At 43.2% G+C, this 27544-nt stretch overlaps 1 protein-coding gene across 2 annotated transcripts in view; it reads right to left on the minus strand.

Moving 5' to 3' along the window:
• The window catches only part of LOC109419150 (latrophilin-like protein LAT-2), a 444748-nt gene that overhangs the window by 74647 nt on the left and 342557 nt on the right, over positions 1-27544 (minus strand). For both annotated transcript variants that reach the window (XM_062857118.1, XM_062857117.1), the window contains 2 exons: positions 25098-25235; positions 19850-20036 (listed from right to left, as the gene is read on the minus strand). In XM_062857118.1, coding sequence (XP_062713102.1) covers positions 19850-20036; positions 25098-25235 — 325 coding nt within the window. The remainder of the gene's footprint in view (positions 1-19849; positions 20037-25097; positions 25236-27544) is intronic.

Below are 27544 nucleotides of genomic sequence, written 5' to 3' on the forward strand. Positions count from 1 at the left end.
CCAGCATAGACTCCGGCCTTCAGGATGCGTCTTTGCCAAGTAAGTAGCAAAAAATCTGCGACAAATGTGTGCTCACCTCGCAATTGTTTGAGCTTCGAGGCTTCCGCCAATGGAAGTCCGAAATATCGTAATGAGAAACGAGCGGGAGGAATCTTGAAAAACGCAACATCGCTCGAAGAACCCTCCTGATTTTGCAATCTAAGCAAATGTTAAAATAAACCTTTTTCACCGCAGTCGCAGATTTTTTTAAATTTACGAGGTCAAAGATTCACAAGAAAGGCTAAACGATCCACAATAATGATCAAAAACGCCGAAGGAATCAAATGTAAAATGTAGAAACGGGCTGCTGGTGCTTTTCTTTACAACTGGGAATCTCGGTAAACTAGAGTAAACAATTATTTAACTGAAGAACCCAGTAAAAGTATGTTACTGAAAAAATACTGACTTATTCGGTAATTTTTGACAGATCAGCATTTTTTCCATTTACTTGCTTTTCGGTAACGGCAAAACTTACTGGGTGTTCAGCAGTTCAAAAACCCAGTAAAAATTTACCGAAGTCGGTAATCAAAACTAGCTGTGTAGTTTAACAAAAAGTGTGGAATTTTTTTCTGAATCGGTAAGGCAAATCTGTGAAATTGAAATAGAGAACGTTTTACCCATTTGACATTACAATGGTTGAATAATCTCAATTTGAGAGTAGAGGTCAGGGAGAATGTGGTACGGGATATAATGAATTTGATATCATTCGAAAAAATAAGCCAAAGGTATAACATCCAATGTAAACTGCATTTACAGATTAGACTCGTTTCATTTATTAGGCTTGTTTTGGCAGCTTCCCGTAAATGAAAAGAATTTGAATTTGTGTAGAATCTCTCGAATGATAACTGTCATTTGCTCGAGGAAGAGAAGAGAGACAGGGTGCGGCATGCGACTGTGCCGTGATAGGTAGAAGGTCTCAGGGTAGAAGATGGAAAATTGAGTCAGTCAATCGGAGATAGTTGAGAGCAACAGACGTTGCGATCACGACACTTAGGTATACCTTCAGGTATCAGGTATCAGAAGGCCGGCTCTAGAGGCACGTCATCCTCTATTTGGGACATTTATGCCATCGCCATAATAATAGCCTATTTCATCATCTACCTGAGGGAAAAGGAAGGAAATAAGGATAAGGATGGGGATAATGACAGGTAGGGAAATAGGAAAAGTACCCTGGAAGAGGATACTAACGCATAAGCGTGCACAGTGGGTTCAAACAGGGCCCTGAAAAGGGCACTGTAATAACGCATAAAGCGAAAGAGAGCCTATAGCTCTTTACCACAGCGGATTAAGAACAACAGAATATCCTGAATATTCAGGTCTCTGAAGTCAGTTTCACTTAATAAGTGTTTACCGAATACTCGGAAACGCAATTGCGCAAAAACTGGACAGTTACATATCAAATAATACGAAGTTCCATAATCGGATTCACAGCTATCACATGCAAATGAATAAGCTTGCTGAATATTCGCCATGTGATAGCTGAGTCGGCAGTGGCCAGTCAATGCTTTGACCAGAATGCTGCAATTCTGCTTTGACAGATTTGTAAGATACTTCGCCGCCCTTAGAGATGGCTCGGTACAATACAATTTGGTTTGACGACATGACTCCAAACTATTCCAGTATTGTCTATGTTGAGTAGCAGCCCAGGTGTGAATCTGAAGCTTCACCCAACACTTCGATATCGGAATAGCTGGCTCAGGGCCAATGAAGTCATGTGATGCTCCAGTGCGAGTTAACTCATCAGCCAATTCATTTCTAGCGATGGAAGAATGGCCAGGTACCCATACAAGGTAAACAGTGTTTGCTGAATTCAGCTCCTCGATTTGAGTTCGACAAGCGATAACTATCTTTGACCTTGAGTTGGCCGAAGCAAGTGCTTTAATAGCAGCCTGGCTATCTGAACAAAAGTATATTACTTCCCATTACGTGCTGCTGAAGTGTCGATTGCACTCCGCACATAAGAGCAAAGATTGCGGCCTGAAATACGGTGCAGTGCCTACCAAGTGAGTAAGACTGATACAGCCTTAGCTCACGAGAATAAACACCAGCACCTGCTCGACCTTCGAGAAGGGAGCCATCAGTGTAACATACGATGCCGTCTGAAATACTTCTCTCCAGATAACCAGATGGCCACTCTTCCCGAGAAGGAATTTCGTGGAAAATGTCCCATATGGAAAATTACAAGCAATTGTAAGATCACTTGGAGCAAGGACAACTTTATCCCAATTCACCAAAAGTGTAAACAACGAGGTGCGGTTCACAGGAGTTTCCCCTAGTAAACCGAGTACCCATAGGCGGTAAGTGCAGGAAAGTGCTTCTTGTTTGAGATGAATGTTTAGTGAGGCAACGTCAAAGAGAATTTCGAGCGCTGCCGTGGGAGTTGAAGAGAACGCTCTAGACATCGCCGTTAAGCACATCCTTTGGAGATGGCCTAATTTTTATTGGACCGTTCTCATTTCGCCCTTTTGCCACTACATCCATAGGCCAATATTGGACGAACAACAGTCGTGTTATCCATTTGATATACTTGGGTTTTAGACCCCAAGTTGTACCAAAGGTTCGCCGGCATTGCCCAAAGGCCATACAAGCTTTCATGATTCTGAACTCAACATGAGGTGTCCAGGGAAGCTTGGAATCAAGAGTGACTCCAACGTACTTTACCTGTACATTGATTTCAGAATCCAAGAGACGCACCATTACGGTTGTAGTATCGTAAAATTAGTAATTATTATTCATCACGTAAATACCCATAATTTTTTGATTAGCGTTCTTTACGGAAGTCCCTGAAAAGTAGCAATTAGTACGAAGGTTCGCCTAACCTTCTTGTAGCATAAAAACCCCAACGGTAAACTGCCATGTCAGGCAGAAAATCTTACCTTTCTCCGTGACCGTTATAAATGGTAAAACCCAAGCTTAGCGGCATCCAAAGCCAAGTACAATAAACATAAACATCAGGCGACAATCCGCATAAACATTAGACATCACTACCTAGAAGTAAGACAAAATGTAAACCTACTATATAAGAAGCAAAGTAAATAAAGAAAGATGATTCTAGTAACGTACGTCTTGCTGCACGGGCTGATTCAATCCGAATAATACCTCACGGTTTCGCTTTTCCGTGAAAAGAACAATATAGATGTTTTACTCGGATTTACCGAAAGGCCATATTGGCGACACCAACCCTCAACTACCTGAAGAGCCAAAGGTCGGCCAACGGACTTCGCTCAGTTCTAGGATCTCAAGCTTCATGGGGCATGCCTCATTGGTTAGTTGTGCCAGTTTACCCTGCTGGGCTAGGGTTAATACATTTGAGTTTAGGAAACAGTAGGTTGTTGGCCTAAGATCCCCTATCCACCGTGGTGGGGCTGCCACCTTAGATATAGCTTCCGGTGGAGGAGCATTTCATACTCAGCCGCTAAATGCCAGAAAAGACAATGTTTGAACCGCACCTTCTAGGTGAACAGACGCTCGAGACGTACCTCCTCAATTTAGCTGAAGTCAGAAGGACAACAGTGCCCAGGCTGCTCTACCAGCTAAGCTAACAATGACGTAGGGTCTTGTGAGTACCACTTCTTATCGACTCACCGTTTTGCAGCGGTTGGCCATCGCAGATCTAGAAAGGCTAAAAATCGCGTGGGATTCTAAGTTTCATTCCAAACGGGTTATTCCAGCAAACCGAATCAGTACCCTGATTCTGTTTTCGGCTTCTTGCGTTCTTAAACGAGATTTTCCCTCTTTGATTCCTGAAAGCGTAGCACTTTTACAACGACATCCCTAGTCTGTGGCCAAAAAGACGCAGTTATATTAATTTGCTGTCATAATTTCAATGAAAACTGTTATAGTTTACCCATTTCACGGCATCCGAGTCCTGGGCTACAATAACTGTCTCCACTCCACTCTATTCTCACTCACTAAAAGCGCCCGTCGTGCTAGATAAACTTGCCACCATTCAACTACTACTACTACTCATGCCCTTTTTTGACACCGATGAACTTTGCCTTCCGATCCGAGACCAAGTTTTGCCGTAAATTATTCACACCCCGTTCGAAGACGCTGGCTGCTAGGTAAGGTTCCTCGCGACGGGATGCGATGGCGAAAGTGCACGAACGTTCGGGCGACAATGCACGTTAGGGTGCGTCATGTGTTTTAAAGTTTCATTTGTAAAAAAAATGTCTCTCGTAAAGATGGGAAACCGGAATAGAACAAAAGACATAAAGTGTCATAGAGTTGTGACACAGAGGGATGCGTGATGCAGTTAAATGCATTTGCATAGCACTCCACGACGCTGTCTCGTCGGTCAGACTACACACCTAAATTCAGAAATTGATCTCGGTAACCAGTTTACCGAGAATCCAACAGCTGATATCTCGGTAAAATATTTACTGATACTCGGTAAAATTTAAACCATTACCGAGTCTCGGTGAAGTTTGCCGAGATCTCGGTAGAAAGTTGGATTACCGAGATCTCGGCAAAGTTTTAACGACATCTCGGTAAAACTTTTACCGAGATTCAGTGAAAATTATTACCGGATTCTCGGCTGTTGGATTCTCGGCAATCCGTTTGCTGAGGTCGGCGATTTAATTAAAGTGTGTATAGGACACTGCACCGTTTTGATTTTGTTTGGGATTTTGACGTTTCTTGGCCTTGTTGTTTACAAAATTTCTGTAAGAGTGAAAGAGAAGGAGATAATTCCATGCATTGCCCTATGGCCTGAGTATCCTGTGCTTTACGTTGGAGTCGTCTCCTCTAGAGATGTTTTTAAGAATACACCAGGTGGCGAGGCCGCCATTTTTATGAATCCAACATCTTGTGAGTAAACATTTGTGTATCCACAAAGCATTCCATTGTGGATACATGATAGATGTTGGCTCCTGTCAGGATGCTTTAGGTGGGATTAGGGTTGCCACATACGTGTAAGAATACCTTCCAAGCTTCCCATGAGGCCTCTTGCCTCGATCAGGCTAAGGCCGGGGTGGCCTCTGCTGTACATAGTAGCCGTCTCTAGTCTACTCGGTCCATGGCTGTGTGTCTCCAGTTCCGCACTCTGCAAAGGGTCCGCAATTCGTCCACCATTTGATCGACCCACCTAGCTCGCTGCGCTCCACGTCTTCTTGTACTGCTCGGATGACTCTCGAGAACCAGTTTTAGTCGGGTTGCTATCCGACATCCTGATGACTTGACCCGCCCACCGTAGCCTCCCGATCTTCGCGGTGGGGACGATGGTTGGTTCTCTCAGCAGCTGATGCAGCTCGTGGTTCATTCGCCTCCTCCAAGTTCCGTCTTCCATCTGCACTCCGCCGTAGATGGTACGCAGCACCTTCCATTCGAAAACTCCAAGGGCGCGTTGGTCCTCTGCACGTAGGGTTCATGCTTCGTGCCCATGAAGGACTACCGGTCTAATCAGCGTTTTGTAGATAGTAAACTTCGTGTGACAGCGAACATCGTTCGATCGTAGAGTTCTGCGGAGTCCAAAGTAAGCTCGATTTCTTGCCACAATGCGTCTCTGACTTTCTCTAGGTGTCGTTCTCGGCGGCTACCAGTGAGCCCAAGCATACGAATTCTTCAACCGTCTCGATTTCATCACTGTCGATAGAAATTCGGGGTGGCGGGCGCGTTGATTCTTCCCTGAAGCCCTTTGCCATCATGTACTTTGTCTTCGACACGTCAATGACTAATACGATTCGCTTGGATTCATTCTTTAGTCGGATGTACGTTTTCACCATCGTTTCAAATTTGCGAGCTATGATATCATGGACTTCGTGAAAATCGTCCCACTCGTGTTTATCCCCGCTCTCCTTATTACATCCTCTACAGCAATGTTGAACAGCAAGCACGAAAGACCATCACCTTGCCGAAACCCTCTGCGAAATTCGAAAGGACTCGAATGTGTCCCTGATACTCCAACTACACACATCACTCGATCCATCGTCGCATTGATCAATCGTATCACTTTATCCGGCAATTCGGTTATTCGTGCATAATCTGCCATAGCTGGTCTCGATCGATTGTATCATACGCCGATTTGAAATCGATGAACAAGTGATGTGTGGGCACGTTGTATTCGCGGCATTTCTGCAACATATGGCGAACATCTGGTCCGTTGTAGCGCGTTCACCCATGAATCCAGCCTGATATTGCTCCACGAACTCTCTTGCAATCGATGATAGACGGCGTCATTGAATTTGAGAGAGTATCTTGTAGGCAGAGCTCAGTTGTGTGATCGCGCGATAGTTCCCGCAATCCAACTGGTCTCCCTTTTTGTAGACGGGACACACGATACCTTCCATCCATTCCTCCGGTAATACTTCATCCTCCCAAATCTTGGTAATGAACCAGTGTAGTGCTTTCACCAGTGCTTCTGCACCGTATTTCAGAAGCACGCTTGGTAGTTGATCTGCTCCAGCGGCTTTGTTGTTTTTCAACCGGCCAACCTCCTCCTCAATCTCTTGGAGGTTAGGGGCTGGAAATCTTCGTCCTGCGCTCGTACTCCTAGATCTGCTACCACGTTTGCAACGTTGCCATTGATGTGCTCATCGTATTGCTGCCACCACCGCTCGACCACCTCACGCTCGCTCGTGAGAAGATTCCCATGATTGTCTCGGAAGTGGGGTTGACCTGAGAGTTGGGAATTGATGGCGAAGCTTCCGTGGGGCACGAAGGGTTCGATGAATTTGCCGCCGCCGTTGACTTCGAAGATGTATCCTTGCCAGGTCTAAAGCAAACCAATGAATGACGTCTCTTGCAATGCCGACACGAGAGCTTGGACTGACAATCCTTCACGTGATCTCCCAACTTGAAACAATTCCCGCAGAGGAAGTGATTTCTCAGGACTGCTTCCCTTTCTGATAGCGGCATCCTGTGGAACACACCACATTGGGTGGTTTCCACTGCAGACGGCACAGCTTCCTTCGAGTGTTTCAGCAATATTAAAGCTAGTTTTGATCGAGAACGCCTGGTTAAGTCGGCCGCTGGAACCATTGTGAGATCAAGGATCAGATCTTGCCGATTGAAGGTGCGTTCCGAAGTCGACATATGGTTAAAGGACTTGGCAATCTAGGTGAATCAAAAAAAGTCTCAAGTACATAAGAACATCCAGTTATAACCTGATTTTATTCTGTATTAACGAGATTTTTATCCCTAGGCTGGTTTATCCCAAGACCCACGCTTTACTTCCCATCTGAAGAAAGAACTCACATTTTGCGAGTTTGTCAGGAGAGCGATCCCAGGTCTTCGGCGTGATAGTCACGTGCTTTAACCATCACACCAGACCCGCTTCCGTAATAACTTGCTATTTTAATGGAGCGACACATTCTCAAGAAATTCATAGAACTGAGCTAAATTATAAACAAGAAAATCTGGAGTTTTCGATAGCAAAAAACATCCCAAAAATGGCTACACCCTTATTGCAAAGACGAAGAACTTCGCAGAAACTTTGCCGTTCCGTTTTCTATTCCGCCACTTGCAAGAAAACCCATAAACACTGCCGGAACTTTGCCCACTACACGTTCCAACTACAGCCGCCAGCAAGCTTATATTGTGCTGCAACACTAGCACTTAATAACATAGGACGGCCGTGGGACGGTCGTGGGACGGACGATGGTCCTTGCACGGGGTACAGTCGCTGTCTTCTACCGCACACCGATAACAACCGGCCGGTCAAAAAGGCGAAACCCGAAAGCGGTAGTTAGTCATCATTTGCTATGTTGTTGGTGGGTAGCCGGGCCGGCATGACGCCGGACGGACGAGCAGAACGAACGACACACGGCGCACGGCCGGCGTGGCCGCAAAGTTCAGGAAAGCCTTCGAAATATGAGCAACTTTTGGGACCGAGACCACCATCAATGCCAGCACCTCGGAGCCGTGCTGGACCTGTAATTTTCGTTCTTTGGGATAGTGCAAGGAAATGGTTGATGTCCAGCGCTGAGTAGAATGGATGAACGGAACGAGACTAGTATTTGATCTGATATGGCGTAATTAGTACTTTAAAGACACAGGCACGTTCAATGATTCTAGTGAGCTATTCACTCTTTGAAGGAAACACGACACTAAACAACGGACTTGCAGGTAACGCCCAGTGGTACAGCCGAAAACTTTTCCTGACATTATTGAGACGAATTTCACGCCAATTTGTCTACGGGGTTGACAGCACCCTCTCATACTCCAATGAAACATTGTTGGTATCAATGCTTTGTGTTCTGAAGCAACTTTGCATACTTTGAATTTTTAAAACTTTATCTAGATTAACATTTGATGAGGGCTTATGTTTTTAACCGATTTGATTTAAATCTGTGTAACTCAAAAATGGCTTGACCTAGAAAAAGGTGATGTGTCGATGACTTTTGGCAAATTGTCTGAACTTTCCCGAAAAAAAAATAATAAAATGAGAAATCGATTCCTACAGACTCCCAAAAGAACTTGTGGGAAACCCCAAGATGAAATCCCTACCCGGATAAAAACTAACCATAGGGTGTTTGGTGAAAACCATTCCTGCACCATACAGTGCATCAGCTACAATAAAGTGTATTGTAATGAAATGGTTCGCTAAAAGCTTTGCACATTTTAGCCACTATTCATTTACATCCGATCTTTATGTAACAATATATTATACTGTTATATGCAAAGGAAAGGAAAGAGAAAAAAGTGAATAAGTTGAACATCAATTTAAAATCAATAAAATGTTTGAATAAGTGGTTAACCAGGTGTCCTAAGGACTGCAGATCCAAGATATATGGCGGGCTAGGTATGTAGAGTGCGATGAGCGGAATACGAATGTAGGTCAACACAGAAAGACGCAGGTCAGATCACCGTAAATCAGTGGGGAGTTCAACACTATTATTTCTGTATTTGCATTTAGGGGAGTTTTCTCCCCTTCTCTCGTGTGAACTTGCCTTCGGCTACAACCGAATCAAATGCTCTTGACGAAATTTATCTTTGACGTAGAGCCATCTTTAACTTATGAACTGGACTGGACTGGAAACGACTTCTAATACAAGTTTGTCTTCAGATTCGCTTTTTAATATTTGAATGGAACTTGACAGTTTTCTCATGAGTCGTTATGTATTTCGAACTATAGTTAAACTGGTGCCTCAATATTGCAATAACGGTTAAGCACGCTGTAATGATACTTATGTACCTCGTCACCCACTTAATGCAATTACATTAGTGGTCTAATAACACTTAGTGCGCTCGGCATAGTTCCATCATGCCGCTCAAAGTGTTGCCACAAATAACGCTTAGTTTGCAAAATCTGGTTTTCTGGCATGGGGCATGGGAGCCTAAGCTTCAACTGTTAAAGCAATCAGAGTTTACTCAGACTTAGACGTGGGCGATCCTATATATGAATGGTTATCCAAGACGCTCTGTAGAATTCCCAAAGCGCATTCTAATAAGGCTTGAAAGCCTAAGATACCATTAACAGGAGGAAAATGACATGATAATATAACATTATATTGTTTATGAATTGTAAAACAATACAACATAACAAATGAGAACCATTCCAAAACCAATTGATTAAATGTATAGCAAGTAGTAAAATTACAATTGAGGGGACTAGTAGCAAAGGGGTGTAAGTGGCAAAAAACCACTTTCGAGTAAATGAGGTTTAAAGTCTTTGACCAATTTTTCATCCCATACAAAATGTATCAACCCAATTTTCTTTGATTTATGGGATTTTTTCCAATCATTGTACAAACAATATTAAAAAAGTTATGCAGAATATTTTTTTTTCATTATACAAAGCTACGATTTGTAATCTTTCATGTGCATAGACCTAAATATCCCACACACTCCGATATTAAAATTTAATTCAAATGGAAAAAGTGCATTTCACCCCACACTCCCATGAGAACAACTGCCCGGGTGCTTGAATTTCAATTTACGCCAATATCAATGCCCATCGTAACTAACGCGCAAAATTTCGGCAGCTAGAAAAATCGCACCATACATTACTGACCTGGTTTTATGAATCATCGCTCATGTGACGACGGACGGATGGTCGGCCGGGGCAACGATCGCGCAGCGATACGTTGTTCATGATCGTACACGTTGGGTCCGGTTGGTATGGTACAGTTTTGATTACGCTTGGTTGACGACGATAACGATGATGATGGTAATGATGATAATGACGAGTAGGATAGGTAGAGTACTAGGTTTTGGACTTTGAGTATTTACTTTTGGTAGGGTTTTGGATACGCCCAAGCTGGTTCGGGCATTGTTAGGAAGTATCGTGACTATTTCGGCAAAACGAGAGTGATGGTTAGAGTTTTAGACACGCCCAAGCTGGTTCGGGTATTGCTAGGAAATTTAGGCTATAAATACGGAGGCTTTGGCTTCAGTCGGAGTCAGTTGTTGTGGATCAGTTGTCGGGAGTTCAGTTTCAACGTTAGAGTAGGCAGCATATCGGATAAGTCTTGAGATCCCATGTGGGACACCTCTAGATACTGTCCTAAGGCTGTAAGTAGGACTTAGTAGTCGGGTCAAGAAGAAGCTAGAAGTGTCTAGATTGTTAAGCTTAAGTAGTTCGGTGAAGAAATACAGAAAATGTTAAGGTGATATGAGAAAAAAGTGAATCGTTGTAATATAAGATAAGTGATGGTTTGTGATACTTCAATATAGTTAATTAAAAAGATGTTGTCGGACTGTAATGAAATGAAAGATATCACATTCCGTGTAGTGTTTAATGCAGCCCCTGGACGGTACAGGGCGCTTCACATGTCCAGTAAGTCTTCTGAAAGGCTAATAGACAGTATCAGATCAGTCGGGATATCCTAGGTCATTCAAACTGTTCTTTAGTTTGAATCTTAAAGTCTACGGGTGTTAGGGTAACTTCTTTCGTTATACAAAGCTACAATTTTTAATCCATAATGTCCTGTAGCTCTTCTAAAAGTTCAATGGACAGTATCAGATCAGACAGGATATCCTATGCAAACTGTTCTTAATTTAAGATCCTTAACTCTACGGGTGTAACGGTAACTTCTTTCATTACGATTTGTAATCTACCATGTCCAGTAAGTCTTCTGAAAGGTAATTAGATAATATCTGATCAGTCGCGATATCCTAGGTCATCCAAACTGTTCTTGAGTTTGGATCCTAAGTCTACGGGTGTAACGGTAACTTTTTTCATTATACTAAGCTACGATTTGTAATCTATTATGTCCAGTAAGTCTTCTGAAAGTTCAATAAACAGTATCAGATCAGTCAGGATATCCTAGGTCATCCAAACTGTTCTTGAGTTTAGATCCTAAAATGTACGGGTGTAACGGTAACTTTTTTCATTATACAAAGCTACGATTTGTTATATATCATGTCCAGTGAATCTTCTGAAAGGTTAATAGACAGTACATATCAGATCAGTCGGGAAATCCTAGGTCATTCAAACTGTTCTTGAGTTTAGATCTTAAAGTTTACGGGTGTAACCGTAGCTTCTTTCATTAGAAGCTGTAATCTATCATCTCCAGTAAGTTTTCTGAAAGCTACAGTGGTTGTTTTTATCAACTTAGCTTTGTAACAGTAAGGTAGCCCATAATATCCCAACTAACTACTTTGGTAAGTACAGTGAGTTATGTAACACTACTTAACGTAGTGGCAAAAGCTATTATCACAAGTGTAAACCTGAAGCAATGGTCTTCGGAGTAGTGTTGTTGATCTGGAGTATCTCTAAACTATCTTGAAATGACTCATGATATGCCAGGGGGAATACAGATTACAGTTTAAAGTTCATTGTGAGAATCAATACCGTTACTATCGAGACACGGGTCCCAGCAGATTATGCAATACTTACAATTTATGGTGAAAACACATAAAGCATTTCTGGTAGAATTGAAGGACTTCATTATAGAACAATTTGGACGACCCTGAATGTCCCAAAGGATTATAATAAGCTAGTAGACTTCAGCTTGCTCCAATAATCGCGCTTGTTTATGTAGCGTTACTCAGTAAAACAGATATGGCTACTGTTACGAGTGTAGAACTGAAGTTCTGAACTACAAGGTAGTTTGGCTGACCTGGAATATCCCTACAGTGTCTATAAATGGCATTGTAGATGTCAAGAGCTACAAGGACCCCAGTAGTTTATGCAATGCTATTATTTGTGACGAACATATGTTATGTATTCTTGTAGATTTGTAGAACTTCATTATATAACAGTTTGGACGACCCTGATTGTCCCAAAGGTTTCTTATAAGCTAGTAGACTTCAGATTGCTCCAGTAACTGCGGTTGATTATGCAGCGTTACTCAGTATAACAGATATGGACACTGTTACGAGTGTGAACTTGAAATCCTGAACTCCAAGGTAGTTTGGCTGACCTGGAATATCCCTATAGTGTCTATAAATGATATTGTAGATGTCAAGAGCTTTACGGACCCCAGTAGATTATGCAATGCTATTATTTGTGGCGAAAATACACAACCTTATTCTTGTAGAATTGAAGGACTTCACTATGGGACAGTTTGGAACACCTAGAACATCCCAGAATACAAAATACCTTTTGATAACCACAACGAAGGCTAAATGAATACATATAAACGTGATCCACATCCAAGCTCAGCTTTTAGAACAACTGGTATGTCAATTATTTCGTTTTTCCAAATTTCATGGTATTCAGGATGTTCTAGGTTTTCAATGAAGTCCCAAATTCAAATATTCCCATTTTACCCTAATAGAGGACTCAATTTGCAACAACTTTGCCGAAGAGAGTATTCTGTTTTATCAAATGGGTGAATTTATACAGCCGTTCTTGAGGGTCATATATGACCCCTTGGGCTCCAAAGGGTTAAACCACACAGATTCTGAAACTAAAGGTCCAAACCTACGATCCTATTTATTGAATAACATTGGAGGTACATTCGATTTTCATAATACTTCCCTTTGGACATAGCGTGTGCCCGGAGATGAGCCAGCTCAGGACTAACAATGTGTTCCTAGATGCATTTCTGTAGATATTTCTTAAGGAGTCACTGCGGAAATCCAGGAACAAATTCTAATTCCTAGAGGAACATAGAGGAAAATTGTTGTTAAAATTTCTGGAGGTTATTTTAGAACAATGCCTGGAGAAATTCTCGGAAAATTTTGGAAAATATCCTGGAAGATTTCTTGAGTACATTCCCAGAGGAATAGCCAAGGAATGTCTGAAGTAAATACTGATATAAATTCTAGAAGAACTGTTGGGATATTCTTAGATTAATTTCTGAAGAGATTCTTTGGAAAAATTATTGTAGACATTTATGTGAAATTCCTGGAGGAATTTCAGAAACAGCAACTAGGCACGTTCGCAGCTTTTCCTAGACATAGCCTCGATTCCAATCTATATAATGTATTTGTTTAAAGGACGCCCTGTAGTTCGCAGCGTTTCATAAATATGTAATATGTATATTTTACTTTGCTCCATTGGACAGCTTCATTCGGTAACTTGTGCAACGTGTCCACACATAGGTAGTTCAAATTAAATACCACCAGCACGACACTGAGTCCAGCCACGTGTTGATTGCTGCCACGTGTAAACACTCTTGGTCAGCCCGTTACCACGCTCGTCTCCCGTGTCAACTACCCCTCCTGACCCGTTGCGGCGTTGATTTGATTGTTTAAGTGGTAATTACATCTGCTGCTCGGTCCGTTTGCAGAAGTGCAATTATTTACGGTTGGAAATCGTTGCTGGAATTTCATTACAGCCATCTAGCTGCCCCCTTCAAAAATAAACTGCGTCGAGTTTGGGTTGGGCTCAGTCCCCACCGCCAAAAACGGTTTCAGAAGTAGGTACCAAACCACCCCAAAATAGCTTCAAAGTCAAAGGTCAACCAGACGGGGTCTCACGTTAGTGCCGAATGAAATCAGTCAACCAAGGGTGCTGGACTGACGGTTTGCTGATATATGACACAACATTTAGGGGTTTTCTGTGTCAACGAGAGGACAAATGTGGTGCAGTCACGCGATCGCGTGTAGAAAGGTATACTAAACGTTGATTTTCCTCGTCTTGCAGCAGTAGCAGCAGCAGCAAGATATCGATTAGGTTGAGGTGGATAAAATCTTTCGAGGCTAAAGGTCAGAATGTGCACAGTTTGTGAATGAACTTGCTTTTGGTGTTACTATGGTTTTGACTCTAGTGGAATTCTTCGAGAAATTCCTGGGGAAATTTCTTATACACCTCTAAAGGAATTCTTAGGAAAATTACCTAGAAAGTTCAAGGAGGATTATTGGGGATATGCTGGGATGAATTCTTGTAGACATTCATGAACAAAGTTTTTTAAATTCATCCAACAATTCTTGGAAAATGTCTGGGAAACTTCAGACGAAGTAACTGAGAAAATTTTCCTGCGAAATCTGGGTGAAGATTTTTGGGTGAACTTATGGAAAAAAGCCGAAATTAATTCCAGGAAGATTTATTAATATAACACACATATTTTAAAAAATCATGGGAAATTTCCTGGAAGCGTTCTGATAAAATTGAGTTTTTTTTTATTTACGATGCGAATCTTGAGAAAATTTCGGAATAAATTCCACCAAAATCCATAGACAAATTTCATAGAATGTTTCTTAGGAAATTCTTATGAAATTTCTAATTCTGAAGAAATTTCTGAAACTATTCCTGTGTGAATTTCTAGGACTGATTCAGAACAAATTTATAAGAAACCCGTCGGAAATCCCAAAAGAATCCATGAAATTCGTCAAGAATTCCTGTAGGACTTCCTCAAGAATTTTGCTAGGAAATTCCTTAGAAATGCCTCTACGAAATTTCTCACGAAATCCTCCAGGAAATTCATCCGGGGAATCCTTCCAGGAAGATTCTTAGAAATTCCTCTAGGTTATTCGTTGGGAATTCCTCCAGAAAATTCCTCAGGAATTTCTTCAAAAAATTCATCAAAAATTTCTCAAGGAAATTCCTCAGGAATTTCCCCAAGAACTTCATCAGAAATTATTCCAGGAAATGCTTGAGGGAATGTCCAAGGAATTCCTCCAAAAAATACCTCAGGTATTCCTTCAAGAAATTCCTCAAAAAATCCTTCCACGAAATCCCTTAGGGAATTCCAGGAAATTCCTTTGGAATTCCTTCACGAAATTCCTTTGGAATTCCTTCACGAAATTCCTCAGGATTTTTTTGAGTAAATTTCTATGAAATTTCTCAGAAAATTCATCAGGAATTTCTCGAGGTAATTCAACAGATATTCCTCAGGAATTCCTCCAGGAAATTCCTCTGGATTTCCTTCTGACAATTCCTCAGGCATTCCTCCAGGAAATTCCTAACGAATTCCTCCAGATAAACCCTCAGGAATTTTTCCAGAAAGCTGAATTCATCGAGGACATTGCTCAGGTAGTTTTCAAGGAAATTCCTCAAAAATTGCTCCGGAAATCCCTCAGTAAATTTCTCAGGAAATTCCTCAGGAAATTCCTTAGGAAGTTCTTGAGAAATTCCTACAGGAAAATCATCAGAAATTCCTCCTGGAAATTCCTGAAAAGTTCCTTAAGGAAATTCCTCAGGAATTCCGTGATGAAACTGTTAAGCAATTCTACGAGGACATGCCTCAGGACTTTCTCGGGGTAATTTCACAAAAAATCCTCAGGCAATTTCTTTAGAGAATTCTTAATGAATTCCTCTTGGAAAATTCTTAGCAATTCGCCCTGGTAATCCTCAGGAATTTCTTCAGAAAGTTCCTTGGAAAGTTTCTTAGGAAATTCCTCAGGAATTCGAAGAGGACATTCCTAAGGTAGTTTTCAAGGGAATTCCTCAAAAATTCCTTGAGAAATATCTCAGTAAATTCTTCAGGAAATTCCTCAGGAAATTCCTGAGCAATTCCTTCAGTAAAATCATCAGAAATTCCTCCTGGAAATTCCTGAAAAGTTCCTTAAGGAAATTCCTCAGGAATTCCTTGATGAAACTCTTTAGGAATTCTACGGGGAAATTCCTCAGGACTTTCTCGAGGTAATCCCACAAAAAATCCTCAGGAAATTCCTTAAGGACATTCTTAATGAATTCCTTTTGGAAATTTCTTAGCAATTTTTTTTAGGAAATTCCTAATGGAATGCCTTCTAAAAATATATCAGGGATTTGTCTAGGAAATTCCTCAGTAATTCTTCCTGAAAATTCGTTAGGAGTTCCTGCATGAAATTCGTCAGGAATTCCTTAAGAATTTGGCTAGGAAATTGCTTAGAAATGCTTCAAGGAAATGGTTCAGGAATTCCTCCAGAAAATTAGTCAGGGATTCCTCTGGGGAGTCCTTCCTGGAAATTTCTTAGAAATTCTACCAAAAAAATCGTCAAGAAATTCCAGGAAAATCTTCAGCAATTCCTCGAGGTAAATCCTCCAAATTCCATAAGGAAATTCATAAGACATTTTTCCAACAAGTTCCTGAATATCCCAGGAAATTTCTCAGGAACTCCTCCAGGAATTCCTCAGGAATTTCTTTGGGAAATTACTCAGGATTTCCTTCAGGAAATTCTTCAGGAATTTCCACAGGATATTCCCCAAGAAATTCCTCAGAAATTCCGCCAGGAAATTCCTCAGAAATTCCATCAGGAAATTCCTCAGAAATTCCATCAGGAAATTCCTCAGAAATTCCTTCAGGAAATTCCTCAGGAATTCCTTCAGGAAATTCTTCAGGAATTCCTCCAGGAAATTCTTCAGGAATTCCTCCAGGAAATTCCTCAAAAATTCCTCTAAGAAATTCCTCAGGAATTCCCCCAGGAAATTCCTCAGGAATTCCTCCAGGAAACTCCTCAGGAATTCCTCCAAGGAATTCTTCAGGAATTCCTTCAGGAAATTCCTCAGGAATTCCTTCAGGCAATTCCTCAGGAATTCCTTCAGAAAATTCTTCATGAGTTTCTCCAGGAAATTCCTCAGGAATTCCTCCAGGAAATGCCTCAGGAATTTCTCCACGAAATTCTTCAGGAATTCCTCCAGGAAATTCCTCCAGGAAATTCCTCCAGGAAATTCCTCCAGGAAATTCCTCAAGGAAATTCCCCAGGAATTCCTCAAGAAAAGTCCTCAGGAATTCCTCCAGGAAATTCCCCAGGAATTCCTCCAGGAAATTCGTCAGAAATTCCTCCAGGAAATTTCTTGGAAATTTTCTCAGGAAATTCCTCAGGAATTCCTCCAGCATAATCTTCAGGAGTTCCTCCAGGAAATGCCTGAGAAATTCTTCCATGAAATTCTTTAGGAATTGCTCCACGAAATTCTTTAAGAATTCCTTCAGAAAATTACTCAGAAATTCCTCCAAAAAATTCCTTCAGGAAATTCCTCAGGAATGACTCCATGAAATTCCTCGGAAATTCTTCCAGGAAATTCTTTTTGGGAAATTCCTGAGAACCTTCCTCGAAGATTTTCTAAGGGGTTCCTCAGGAATTTCGCAAGGTAATTCAGGAAATTCCTCCAGTAAACTGCTTATGAATTTCTCCAGAAAATTTCTCAGGGATTCCTCCAGAAAGTTCCCCGGAAAGTTTCTCAGAAAATTTCTCAGGAATTCGTCCAAAAAATTCCTCAAAAATTCTTAAAGGAAATTGCTCAGAAATTCCTCCAAGAAATTCCACAGGTATTGCTCACGAATTTCTCCAGGATATTCCTCGTGAACTTTTCAAGGAAATTCCTCAGGAATTCATCCAGGAAATTCCTCAGAAATTCTTCCATAAAATGCCTAAGGAATTCCTCCAAGAAATTCCTAAGGAGTTCCTCCACGAAATTCCTTAGGAAATCCTCCAGAAAATTACTCAGGAATTCCTCCAGGAAATTCCTCAAGAGGTCCTCCAGGACTGTCATGGTTAATTCCTGAGAAATTGTTTCGCATGATTCCTCAGGAAATTTCTTAGGAATTTCTCAAGGTAATTCCACAGATATTTCTAAGGAATTCTTTCGGGAATTTCCTCCGGACTTCCTTCTGAAGATTTCTCAGGTATTAATTCTGGAAATTCCTCATGAATTCCAGCAGAAAATTCCTCAGGAATAGCCCCAGAAAGTTCCTTGGAAAGGTTCTCAGGAAATTCCTCAGGAATTCGTCCATGGAACTCATCAAAAATTCTTTAAGGAAATTCCTCAGGATTTCCTTCAAGAAATTCCACAGGTATACCTGAGGAATTCCTCCAGGAAATTCCTCATGAATTCCTCCAAGAATTTCTTCAGGAATTCTTAAATGAAATTTCTAAGACATTCTTCCAGGAAATGCCTCAGGAATTCCTCCAAGATATTGCTAAGGAATTCCTCCAGGAAATTCCTCAGGAGTTCCTCCAGCGAAATTCCAGAGAAATTTTCTCGAAAAATTTCTCAGAAATTCCTCTGGAAACTCCTCAGGAATTTCTCAAGCACAATCCCACAGATTTTATTTGGCATTTCCTTAAAAAAAATCCTCCGAACTTCTTTCTGAAAATTTCTCAGGAATTCCTCTAGAAATGTTCCTCAGGAAATTCCTCAGAAATTCTTTGAGGAAATTCCTCAGAAACTTTTCGATGTGATTGCTTAGGAATTCTTCGAAAAAAATCCTCAGGAATTCTTGGAAGAAATTCCTGTTGAATTTCTGGAGGTGTTTTTACAAATATTCCTCAGGAATTACTCCAGGATATTCCCAAGAACTTCCTTCTGAAAACTCTTCAGGAATTCCTCCAGGTTTCTCAGGAATTCCTCCAGAAAGTTTTTAGTAGAGTTTCTCAGAAAATTCCTCAGGAATCCGTCGAGGAAATTTCTCAGGAATTCTTCAAGAAAATTCTCCAGAAATTCCTCGGGAAAATTTCTCATAAGAAAATTCCTTCATTTCTCAGGAATTCTTTCAAAAAATTCCAAAGAAATTCCTCAGGAAATTCCTCAGAAATTCTTCCAGGAAATACCTCAGGAATTCCTCCAAGTAACTTTCCAGGAATTTTTCCTAGAAATTTCACAGGAAATCTTCAGAGAAATGGCTCAGGAATTCCTCAGGACTTTCTTCTGCAAATTCCTTGGGAATTCGTCCAGGAAATTTCTCATGAATTTTTCCAGGAAATTCTTCAGGAAGTCCTCCAGGAAATTCTTCGGGAATTCCTGCAGGTAATTCCTCAGGAATTTATTCATTATTAATATTTTATTTATTATTAATACATCAACAGACTTATTGTCCCAATGATGATTAGTATCCAGTTAATTAGTTTATCCAGGAAATTCCTCAGGAATTCCTCCAAAAAGTTCTTCAGGAATTCCTCCAAGAAATTCCTCAGGTATTCCTTGAGGAACATCCTCAGGAATTCTTCGAGAAAATTCCTCAGGAATTCCTCCTTGGTAATTCCTTATTTCTTCTAGGAAATTCAGTCAGGAGTTTTCCCAAGAACTCTCGCAAGGATTTTTGCAGAGTTTCCCTCAGGAATGTTCGTTGGAATTCCTGTAGGTATTCCGAAATGAATTATTCTTGGAATTTTTCATGGAGTTTCTCCTGAAGTTTTTGCAAAGTTGTCACCAGAAATTTCTAAAGAATTGTTATTAAATTTCACCAAGATTTTTTTTATAAATAAAGCATTCTCACATAACAATCTGAGGATTTGCATTTTCCAAAAGAGCTTCTCAGCGAAAATTTGCATTTTTTTGGGAATTCTCCCAAAAATTGCTCAATCAACTCCTCCAAAATTATTTGTCATTTTACCTTATCAATTTCTTTATTTATTCTGCACTTTATTCTTCCGTCGATTTTGAACAAATTTTCAGCTGATGGTAATTTTATATTGTTTGTTAATACATTTGGCTTGCTTTTGGAGCACAGGCCTCATCTCAACTCCGACAGAGAACATTAAAACCAGCCAATAACCTTCCCCTGACATTCACATATGTGACATTGTGACATGTATCTACTACAGTATGGTGGAGACTCACCTTAAAAAACAGCCCGATCTGGAGGCCCCGCTTCTTGACCAGTTTGTTTTTGGCCCGGCTGTCAATCTGCAGGGCTGCGGCAATCTTGACCGCACCGCCGCCCTGGCACGCCAGGTAGAATCCGGCGAAAAGCAACACCACCGCCGGCACCAGAAAGCCCCAGATGTACGCCGAACCCTCCATCAGCCTGTTGTCGGCGAAGTCGTTGTCATCGTTGTCATAGGTTGAGCCGGGTCCAATGTCCCGATGTGGAAAGTGCCGTAGCCACAGGGCAGGTTCGGAGGTTCAGCATGGAATGTAAACGGTGAGAAAGAAGAGAAAATTAGGGGAGATTTAATTACGGTTTCGGGGTAGTTCATTTTTTGGCCCGGTTCCCCTGTTTCGGGGTCAGCCGGTGGTGGTCGGTGATGAATTTACGAGAACCAGCTGCTCTCTGGGGTGGAAAATGAAAGCGATTCATATGTAGGCAGAAAAGGACCCGGTGACGGTTGATGTAGGATATCAATTTTGTAAGAGGTTTAGATGGAAGTTGAATTATGTACTGAATAACAGAGTTTGAATAATAAACGTTGGATGTAATTAATCTAGCATAAACGACGAGCACAGCAAAGGCAAAGGCAAAGCAAAGCAAAGCCAAAGCAAAGCCAAAGCAAAGCCAAAGCAAAGCCAAAGCAAAGCCAAAGCAAAGCCAAAGCAAAGCCAAAGCAAAGCCAAAGCAAAGCCAAAGCAAAGCCAAAGCAAAGCCAAAGCAAAGCCAAAGCAAAGCCAAAGCAAAGCCAAAGCAAAGCCAAAGCAAAGCCAAAGCAAAGCCAAAGCAAAGCCAAAGCAAAGCCAAAGCAAAGCCAAAGCAAAGCCAAAGCAAAGCCAAAGCAAAGCCAAAGCAAAGCCAAAGCAAAGCCAAAGCAAAGCCAAAGCAATGCCAAAGCAAAGCCAAAGCAAAGCCAAAGCAAAGCCAAAGCAAAGCCAAAGCAAAGCCAAAGCAAAGCCAAAGCAAAGCCAAAGCAAAGCCAAAGCAAAGCCAAAGCAAAGCCAAAGCAAAGCCAAAGCAAAGCCAAAGCAAAGCCAAAGCAAAGCCAAAGCAAAGCCAAAGCAAAGCCAAAGCAAAGCCAAAGCAAAGCCAAAGCAAAGCCAAAGCAAAGCCAAAGCAAAGCCAAAGCAAAGCCAAAGCAAAGCCAAAGCAAAGCCAAAGCAAAGCCAAAGCAAAGCCAAAGCAAAGCCAAAGCAAAGCCAAAGCAAAGCCAAAGCAAAGCCAAAGCAAAGCCAAAGCAAAGCCAAAGCAAAACCAAAGCAAAGCCGAAGCAAAGCCAAAGCAAAGCCAAAGCAAAGCCAAAGCAAAGCCAAAGCAAAGCAAAAGCAAAGCCAAAGCAAAGCCAAAGCAAAGCCAAAGCAAAGCCAAAGCAAAGCCAAAGTAAAGCCAAAGCAAAGCCAAAGCAAATCCAAAGCCAAAGCAAATTTAAGAAAATAAGAATTCTTAATGAATTCTTAATAAAATAAAAAAAAAACCCTAGGAGAAAATTTTGACGTATTCCCGAAAGGATCCTTGGAAGAATCCCTGAAGGAATTCTGGTAGACATTCCTGAAGAAATCCCTGAAGAATTAATAAAGGAATCTCATGAGGAATTCATGAAGGAATCTCAAGAAAAGTTCGTGACGGAATATTTGGAGGGAATCCTTGGAGAAATCTCTGAATGAATTCCTGGTGGAATTTTTGGTGGAATTGCTGGAGCAATTAAAAATTCCTGGAGAAGCAATTTACTTTTTAAAAAGCAAGGCTTATGGAGCAATTCCTGGAGTAATCCCTGAAGGAATCCTGGAGGAATTCCTAGACGAATCGCAGGTGAAATTTCTAAAGGAACTCCTGGAGGAATTGCTGGAAAAAATCCTGGAGGAATTGCTGGAGAAATTTATGGAGGAATTGCTGGAAGAGTTCATGGAGGAATCGCTGGAGGAATCCCTGGAAGAATTACTGGGGGAATCCCTGAAGGAACTTTAACAGGAATCTCTGGAGAAATTTTGAGAGAAATCCCTGGAAGAATTCCTGCAGGAATGCTTGGATGAATCTCTAGAAGAATTCCTGGAGGCATTCTTGAAAAATTCCTGCAGGAATCCTTGGAGGAATTTCTGGAAGAATACGTGATGGAAACACTAGAGGAATCTTAGAATAAATTCGTGAAGAAATCCTTGGAGAATTCCCTGGAAGAATTCCTAGAGGAAATATTGGAAGAATTTTTGAAGGAACTTCTGGAGGAACTCCTGGAGGAATTCCTGGAGGAACTCCTGGAGGAATTCCTGGAGGAACTCCTGGAGGAATTCCTGGAGGAATTCCTGGAGGAACTCCTGGAGGAATTCCTGGAGGAACTCCTGGAGGAATTCCTGGAGGAACTCCTGGAGGAATTCCTGGAGGAACTCCTGGAGGAATCCCTGGAGGAACTCCTGGAGGAATTCCTGGAGGAACTCCTGGAGGAATTCCTGAAGGAATTCCTGGAGGAACTCCTGGAGGAATTCCTGGAGGAACTCCTGGAGGAATTCCTGGAGGAACTCCTGGAGAAATTCCTGCAGGAACTCCTGGAGGAATTCTTGGAGGAACTCCCGGAGGAATTCCTGCAGGAACTCCCGGAGGAGCTCCTGGAGGGATTGTTGGAAGAATTCCCGGAGAAATTCCTGGAGGACTTTCCTGAGGAATTCCTGCAGGAACTCCCGGAGGAATTTCTGGAGGAACTCCCGAAGGAATTCCTGGAGGAACTCCCGAAGGAATTCCTGGAGGAACTCCCGGAGGAATTCCTGGAGGAACTCCTGGAAGAATTCCTAGAGGAACTCCCGAAGGAATTCCTGGAGGAACTCCGGAGGAATTCCTGGAGGAACTCCCGGAGGAATTCCTGGAGGAAATCTCGGAGAAATTTCTGGAGGAACTCCCGGAGGAATTCCTGGATGAACATTCGGAGGAATTACGGGAGGAATTTCTTGAGGAATCTCTGGAGAAATTTTTGGAGGAATTCCGAGAGGAATCACTGGAAAAATCCCTGGAGGAATCTCTTAAGGAATCTCTGGAGGAACCCTGGAGGAATTCCTGGAGGGATTCCGAGAGGAATCACTGGAGAAATCCCTGGAGGAATTCCTGTAGGAATCCCTAGAGGAATTCCTGGAGGAATCCCTGGAGGAATTTCTGGACGAATCTCTTCCTGGAGGAATCATTGGAGGAATTTTTGAAAGAATCCCTGGAGAGATTCCTGGACGAAGCCCTTCCTGGAGGAATCTTTGGAAAAATCCCTGGAGGAATCCCAGGTGGAATCCTTGGAGGAATCTCTGGAGGAATTCCTGGACGAATCCCTGGAGGAATTCCTGGACGAATTCCTTTCTCGAGGAACCCCTGGAGGAACTCCTGGAGGAATCCCTGGAGGAACTCCTAGAGGAATCCCTGGAGGAACTCCTGGAGGAATCCCTGGAGGAACTCCTAGAGGAATCCCTGGAGGAACTCCTAGAGGAATCCCTGGAGGAACTCCTGGAGGAATCCCTGGAGGAACTCCTGGAGGAATCCCTGGAGGAACTCCTGGAGGAATCCCTGGAGGAACTCCTGGAGGAATCCCTGGAGGAACTCCTGGAGGAATCCCTGGAGGAACTCCTGGAGGAATCCCTGGAGGAAATCCTGGAGGAATCCCTGGAGGAACTCCTGGAGGAATCCCTGGAGGAATCCCTGGAGGAATCCCTGGAGGAATCCCTGGAGGAACTCCTGGAGGAATCCCTGGAGGAACTCCTGGAGGAATCCCTGGAGGAACTCCTGGAGGAATCCCTGGAGGAACTCCTGGAGGAATCCCTGGAGGAAATCCTGGAGGAATCCCTGGAGGAACTCCTGGAGGAATCCCTGGAGGAACTCCTGGAGGAATCCCTGGAGGAACTCCTGGAGGAATCCCTGGAGGAACTCCTGGAGGAATCCCTGGAGGAACTCCTTTAGGAATCCCTGGAGGAACTCCTGGAGGAATCCCTGGAGGAACTCCTGGAGGAATCCCTGGAGGAACTCCTGGAGGAATCCCTGGAGGAACTCCTAGAGGAATCCCTGGAGGAACTCCTGGAGGAATCCCTGGAGGAACTCCTGGAGGAATCCCTGGAGGAACTCCTGGAGGAATCCCTGGAGGAACTCCTAGAGGAATCCCTGGAGGAACTCCTGGAGGAATCCCTGGAGGAACTTCTGGAGGAATCCCTGGAGGAACTCCTGGAGGAATCCCTGGAGGAAATCCTGGAGAAATCCCTGGAGGAACTCCTGGAGGAATCCCTGGAGGAATCCCTGGAGGAACTCCTGGAGGAATCCCTGGAGGAACTCCTGGAGGTATCCCTGGAGGAACTCCTGGAGGAATCCCTGGAGGAACTCCTGGAGGAATCCCTGGAGGAACTCCTGGAGGAATCCCTGGAGGAAATCCTGGAGGAATCCCTGGAGGAACTCCTGGAGGAATCCCTGGAGGAACTCCTGGAGGAATCCCTGGAGGAACTCCTGGAGGAATCCCTGGAGGAACTCCTGGAGGAATCCCTGGAGGAACTCCTTTAGGAATCCCTGGAGGAACTCCTGGAGGAATCCCTGGAGGAACTCCTGGAGGAATCCCTGGAGGAACTCCTGGAGGAATCCCTGGAGGAACTCCTGGAGGAATCCCTGGAGGAACTCCTGGAGGAATCCCTGGAGGAACTCCTGGAGGAATCCCTGGAGGAACTCCTGGAGGAATCCCTGGAGGAACTCCTGGAGGAATTCCTGGAGGAACTCCTGGAGGAATCTCTGGAGGAACTCCTGGAGGAATCCCTAGAGGAACTCCTGGAGGAATCCCTGGAGGAACTCCTGGAGGAATCCCTGGAGGAACTCCTGGAGGAATCCCTGGAGGAACTCCTGGAACTCCTGAAGGAATCTCCGGAGAAATTCCTGGAGCAATCCCTGGAAGAATTTCTCGAGAAATTTCTGGAGGAGTTCCTGAAAAAAATCTTGGAGGAATCCATGAAGAAGTCCCTGCAGGAATCCCTGGAGGAATCTCTGGAGGAATTATTTGAGAAATTTTTAGTAGAATTTCTGAACATATTCCTAAAGAAATCGCTTGCGCTATTCCAATTCTTATGAACCTATGCATTCTCAAAAATTCAAACGAAATTGTTCTGCGGTAATCACGTGGCTGTGCTCTACACTAATAATCTCTAATTTCACATGGGTTGGGTACCTAACAACCAATCAATTACCGTTAAATGCCAAACGAATTACCCGCATTCGCAGACTTACCAACAGTGACTATCGCCGTTCAGGTCGTGCACGATCTGTGCGATGACTTGTGCCCCGGTGATTTTCACGTCCCGTTCCTTGTACTTGAAGGCGGCCGCCACACCCAGCATTAGCAGCGGAAAGCCCCACGATAAAAGGCTGAAAATGAAAGCAAAAAAAAAAACGCACCTATTATTAGCGGATTACTTCCATCACCACCCCCACTGACACACTGACTGTGATATGTATGACGACGACGACGACGTCGTCGACTCGACTCGTAAAAAGAGACGATACCTCGCGTGGCTTGTTCCTAACCCGCAGCAGAAGAAGAAAAGATTCTTTCTTTCTTTCCAAAAGGCTCCGCGGTGCGGTGGATGATGGCAGAGCGCGAAATTACGATTCATAAGCCAAGGATGGTGAACGTGAACGAGAAGAAGGTGGAAGCGGAAAATCGATTTCTGGCCGGATGATGAAAGAAACGCGCGTAATTCAGTGCACGCGGCGGCAACTCTACGCTGTCCTTCCGTTCCGTCCCACCGGCGTCGGTCCACCAGCCACATCTGAGCGATCACATGGGCGGCACTAGGGTGGTTCATTTTGATTTCTTTTTCTTGATGAGTTGTCATCACTGGCACAAAGCTTGCTTCTCAGTTCCTAGCATGGTGCCACCATCGGCCGCCATTTGACTACCAAGGTATTAGAAGAAAGGGCCCATATAGCCGAGGCGGTAAATGTACGGGTATTCAGCATGACCATGCTGAGGGAGACGGGTTCGATTCCCGGTCGGTCCAGGATCTTTTCGTAAAGGAAATTTCCTTGACTTCCTTGGGCATAGAGTATCTTCGTGCCTGCCACACGATATACACATGCGAAATGGTCATTGGCAGAGGAAGCTCTCAGTTAATAACTGTGGAAGTGCTCATAGAACACTAAGCTGAGAAGCAGGCTTTGTCCCAATGAGGACGTTACGCCAAGAAGAAGAAGAAGGTATTAGAAGATTTCAACATTCTCCTCTTCTAGCCCAGCTACCGTGATGCTGAGTTGGTTTATGGTCTTTACATCCAAAGATTTGGTCTTGCTGACGTTGATGCTAAGATCTGCCGCCAAGAAGCGATCGACAAGATCATCGACGTTACTCTGCATATCAGTGCGTCGTTGAGCTAAGAGAGCAACGTCATTCGCCAGTTCAATTTAGGTGCTGCATAGCAATGGGCTGCCATAGCAACCCACGATTTGGTTCATGATCAATCGCATCTAGTAAGATCTCGTTGATTACGGTGAGGAACAGTATTGGTGATAGTACCTAAATATACACCCTTGCCTCACTCCAGCAACGACTCAGATGGGATCGGACAAAACACCGTTGTGCAGTACTCTACATGAAAATGCCCTGTACTGTGCTTCAATGAGGCCGATGATTAATCTCAGGGAGACCCTTGTGCCTGAGGGCTTCCCATATGTTTCCGTGATTGAGACGGTCGAAAGCTTTTTCGTAATCAATGAACACCAGGTAGAGAGACTTTTGGAATTCATTGATTTGCTCCAGGATGATACGGAGCGTGACAATATGGTCCACACAGGATCGTCCGCCACGGAATCCTGCTTGCTGCCGTCGGAGAGTTGCGTCAGTCTTTTCCCGCGTCCGCTTAAGGATCACGTTGCAGAGGACTTTGAGAACGATACACAGTAACGTGATGCCCCGCCAGTCAAGTCATCCTTCTTGGGTACCTTTACTAAACGCTTTGCATCCAGTCGGCCGGAAATGTCGCGCTTTCCCATATGTTGCAGAATAATTGATGCAGTAGTTGTCCGGATACTACGGGGCCAGCTTTGAGCATCTCAGCTAATATGCGAGCGACTCCTGGAGCCCTGTTCGATTTCATGCCATGGATGTCTGTTCGTATCTCCTGCACTGATGGAGCTTCGGTGTTGGCAAGGGTAATGCATCGAACCCTTAGCGGATTATGCTGAGATGTTGGTGGCACGGCCGACACTTGAAAAAGGTTTCCAAAGTGTTCGAACCAGCGTTTCAGCTAGTCAGCCGGGTCGGTCAGTAACTGTCCAGACGTGTCTTTCGGCTTTCTCGTCTTCGTCGGCTAGGGAGTCCGCCCACGCTCTTTTGTCCCGTCTACATGCGCGATTCACTTTCTTTTCAAGAGGCGAATTGCGCTGACGGGTTACGGCTTTGGCTCCTCGTGTTTTCGCTCGCTCTATCGCGGCTTTGACGTTCCTTCGCTCCTATATCGTTCTCCAGGTATCATCTATGATCCATTGCTTTCTCCGGGTGCGTATCTCATTCAAATTACACTGAATTCTTTTTTTACACGACTTTTTTTTACGCGATTTTTTTTTTGCACGACTTTTTTTACGCGATTTTCTCGAAGTTACGCGACTTTTTTTTACGCGATTTTGGTCATTTGCGGAGGGCAAATCACGTAAAAAAAATTTCCTTTGGATTTTTTTTT

Source organism: Aedes albopictus, chromosome 3 (assembly GCF_035046485.1).
Source record: "Aedes albopictus strain Foshan chromosome 3, AalbF5, whole genome shotgun sequence".
NCBI lineage: Eukaryota > Metazoa > Arthropoda > Insecta > Diptera > Culicidae > Aedes > Aedes albopictus.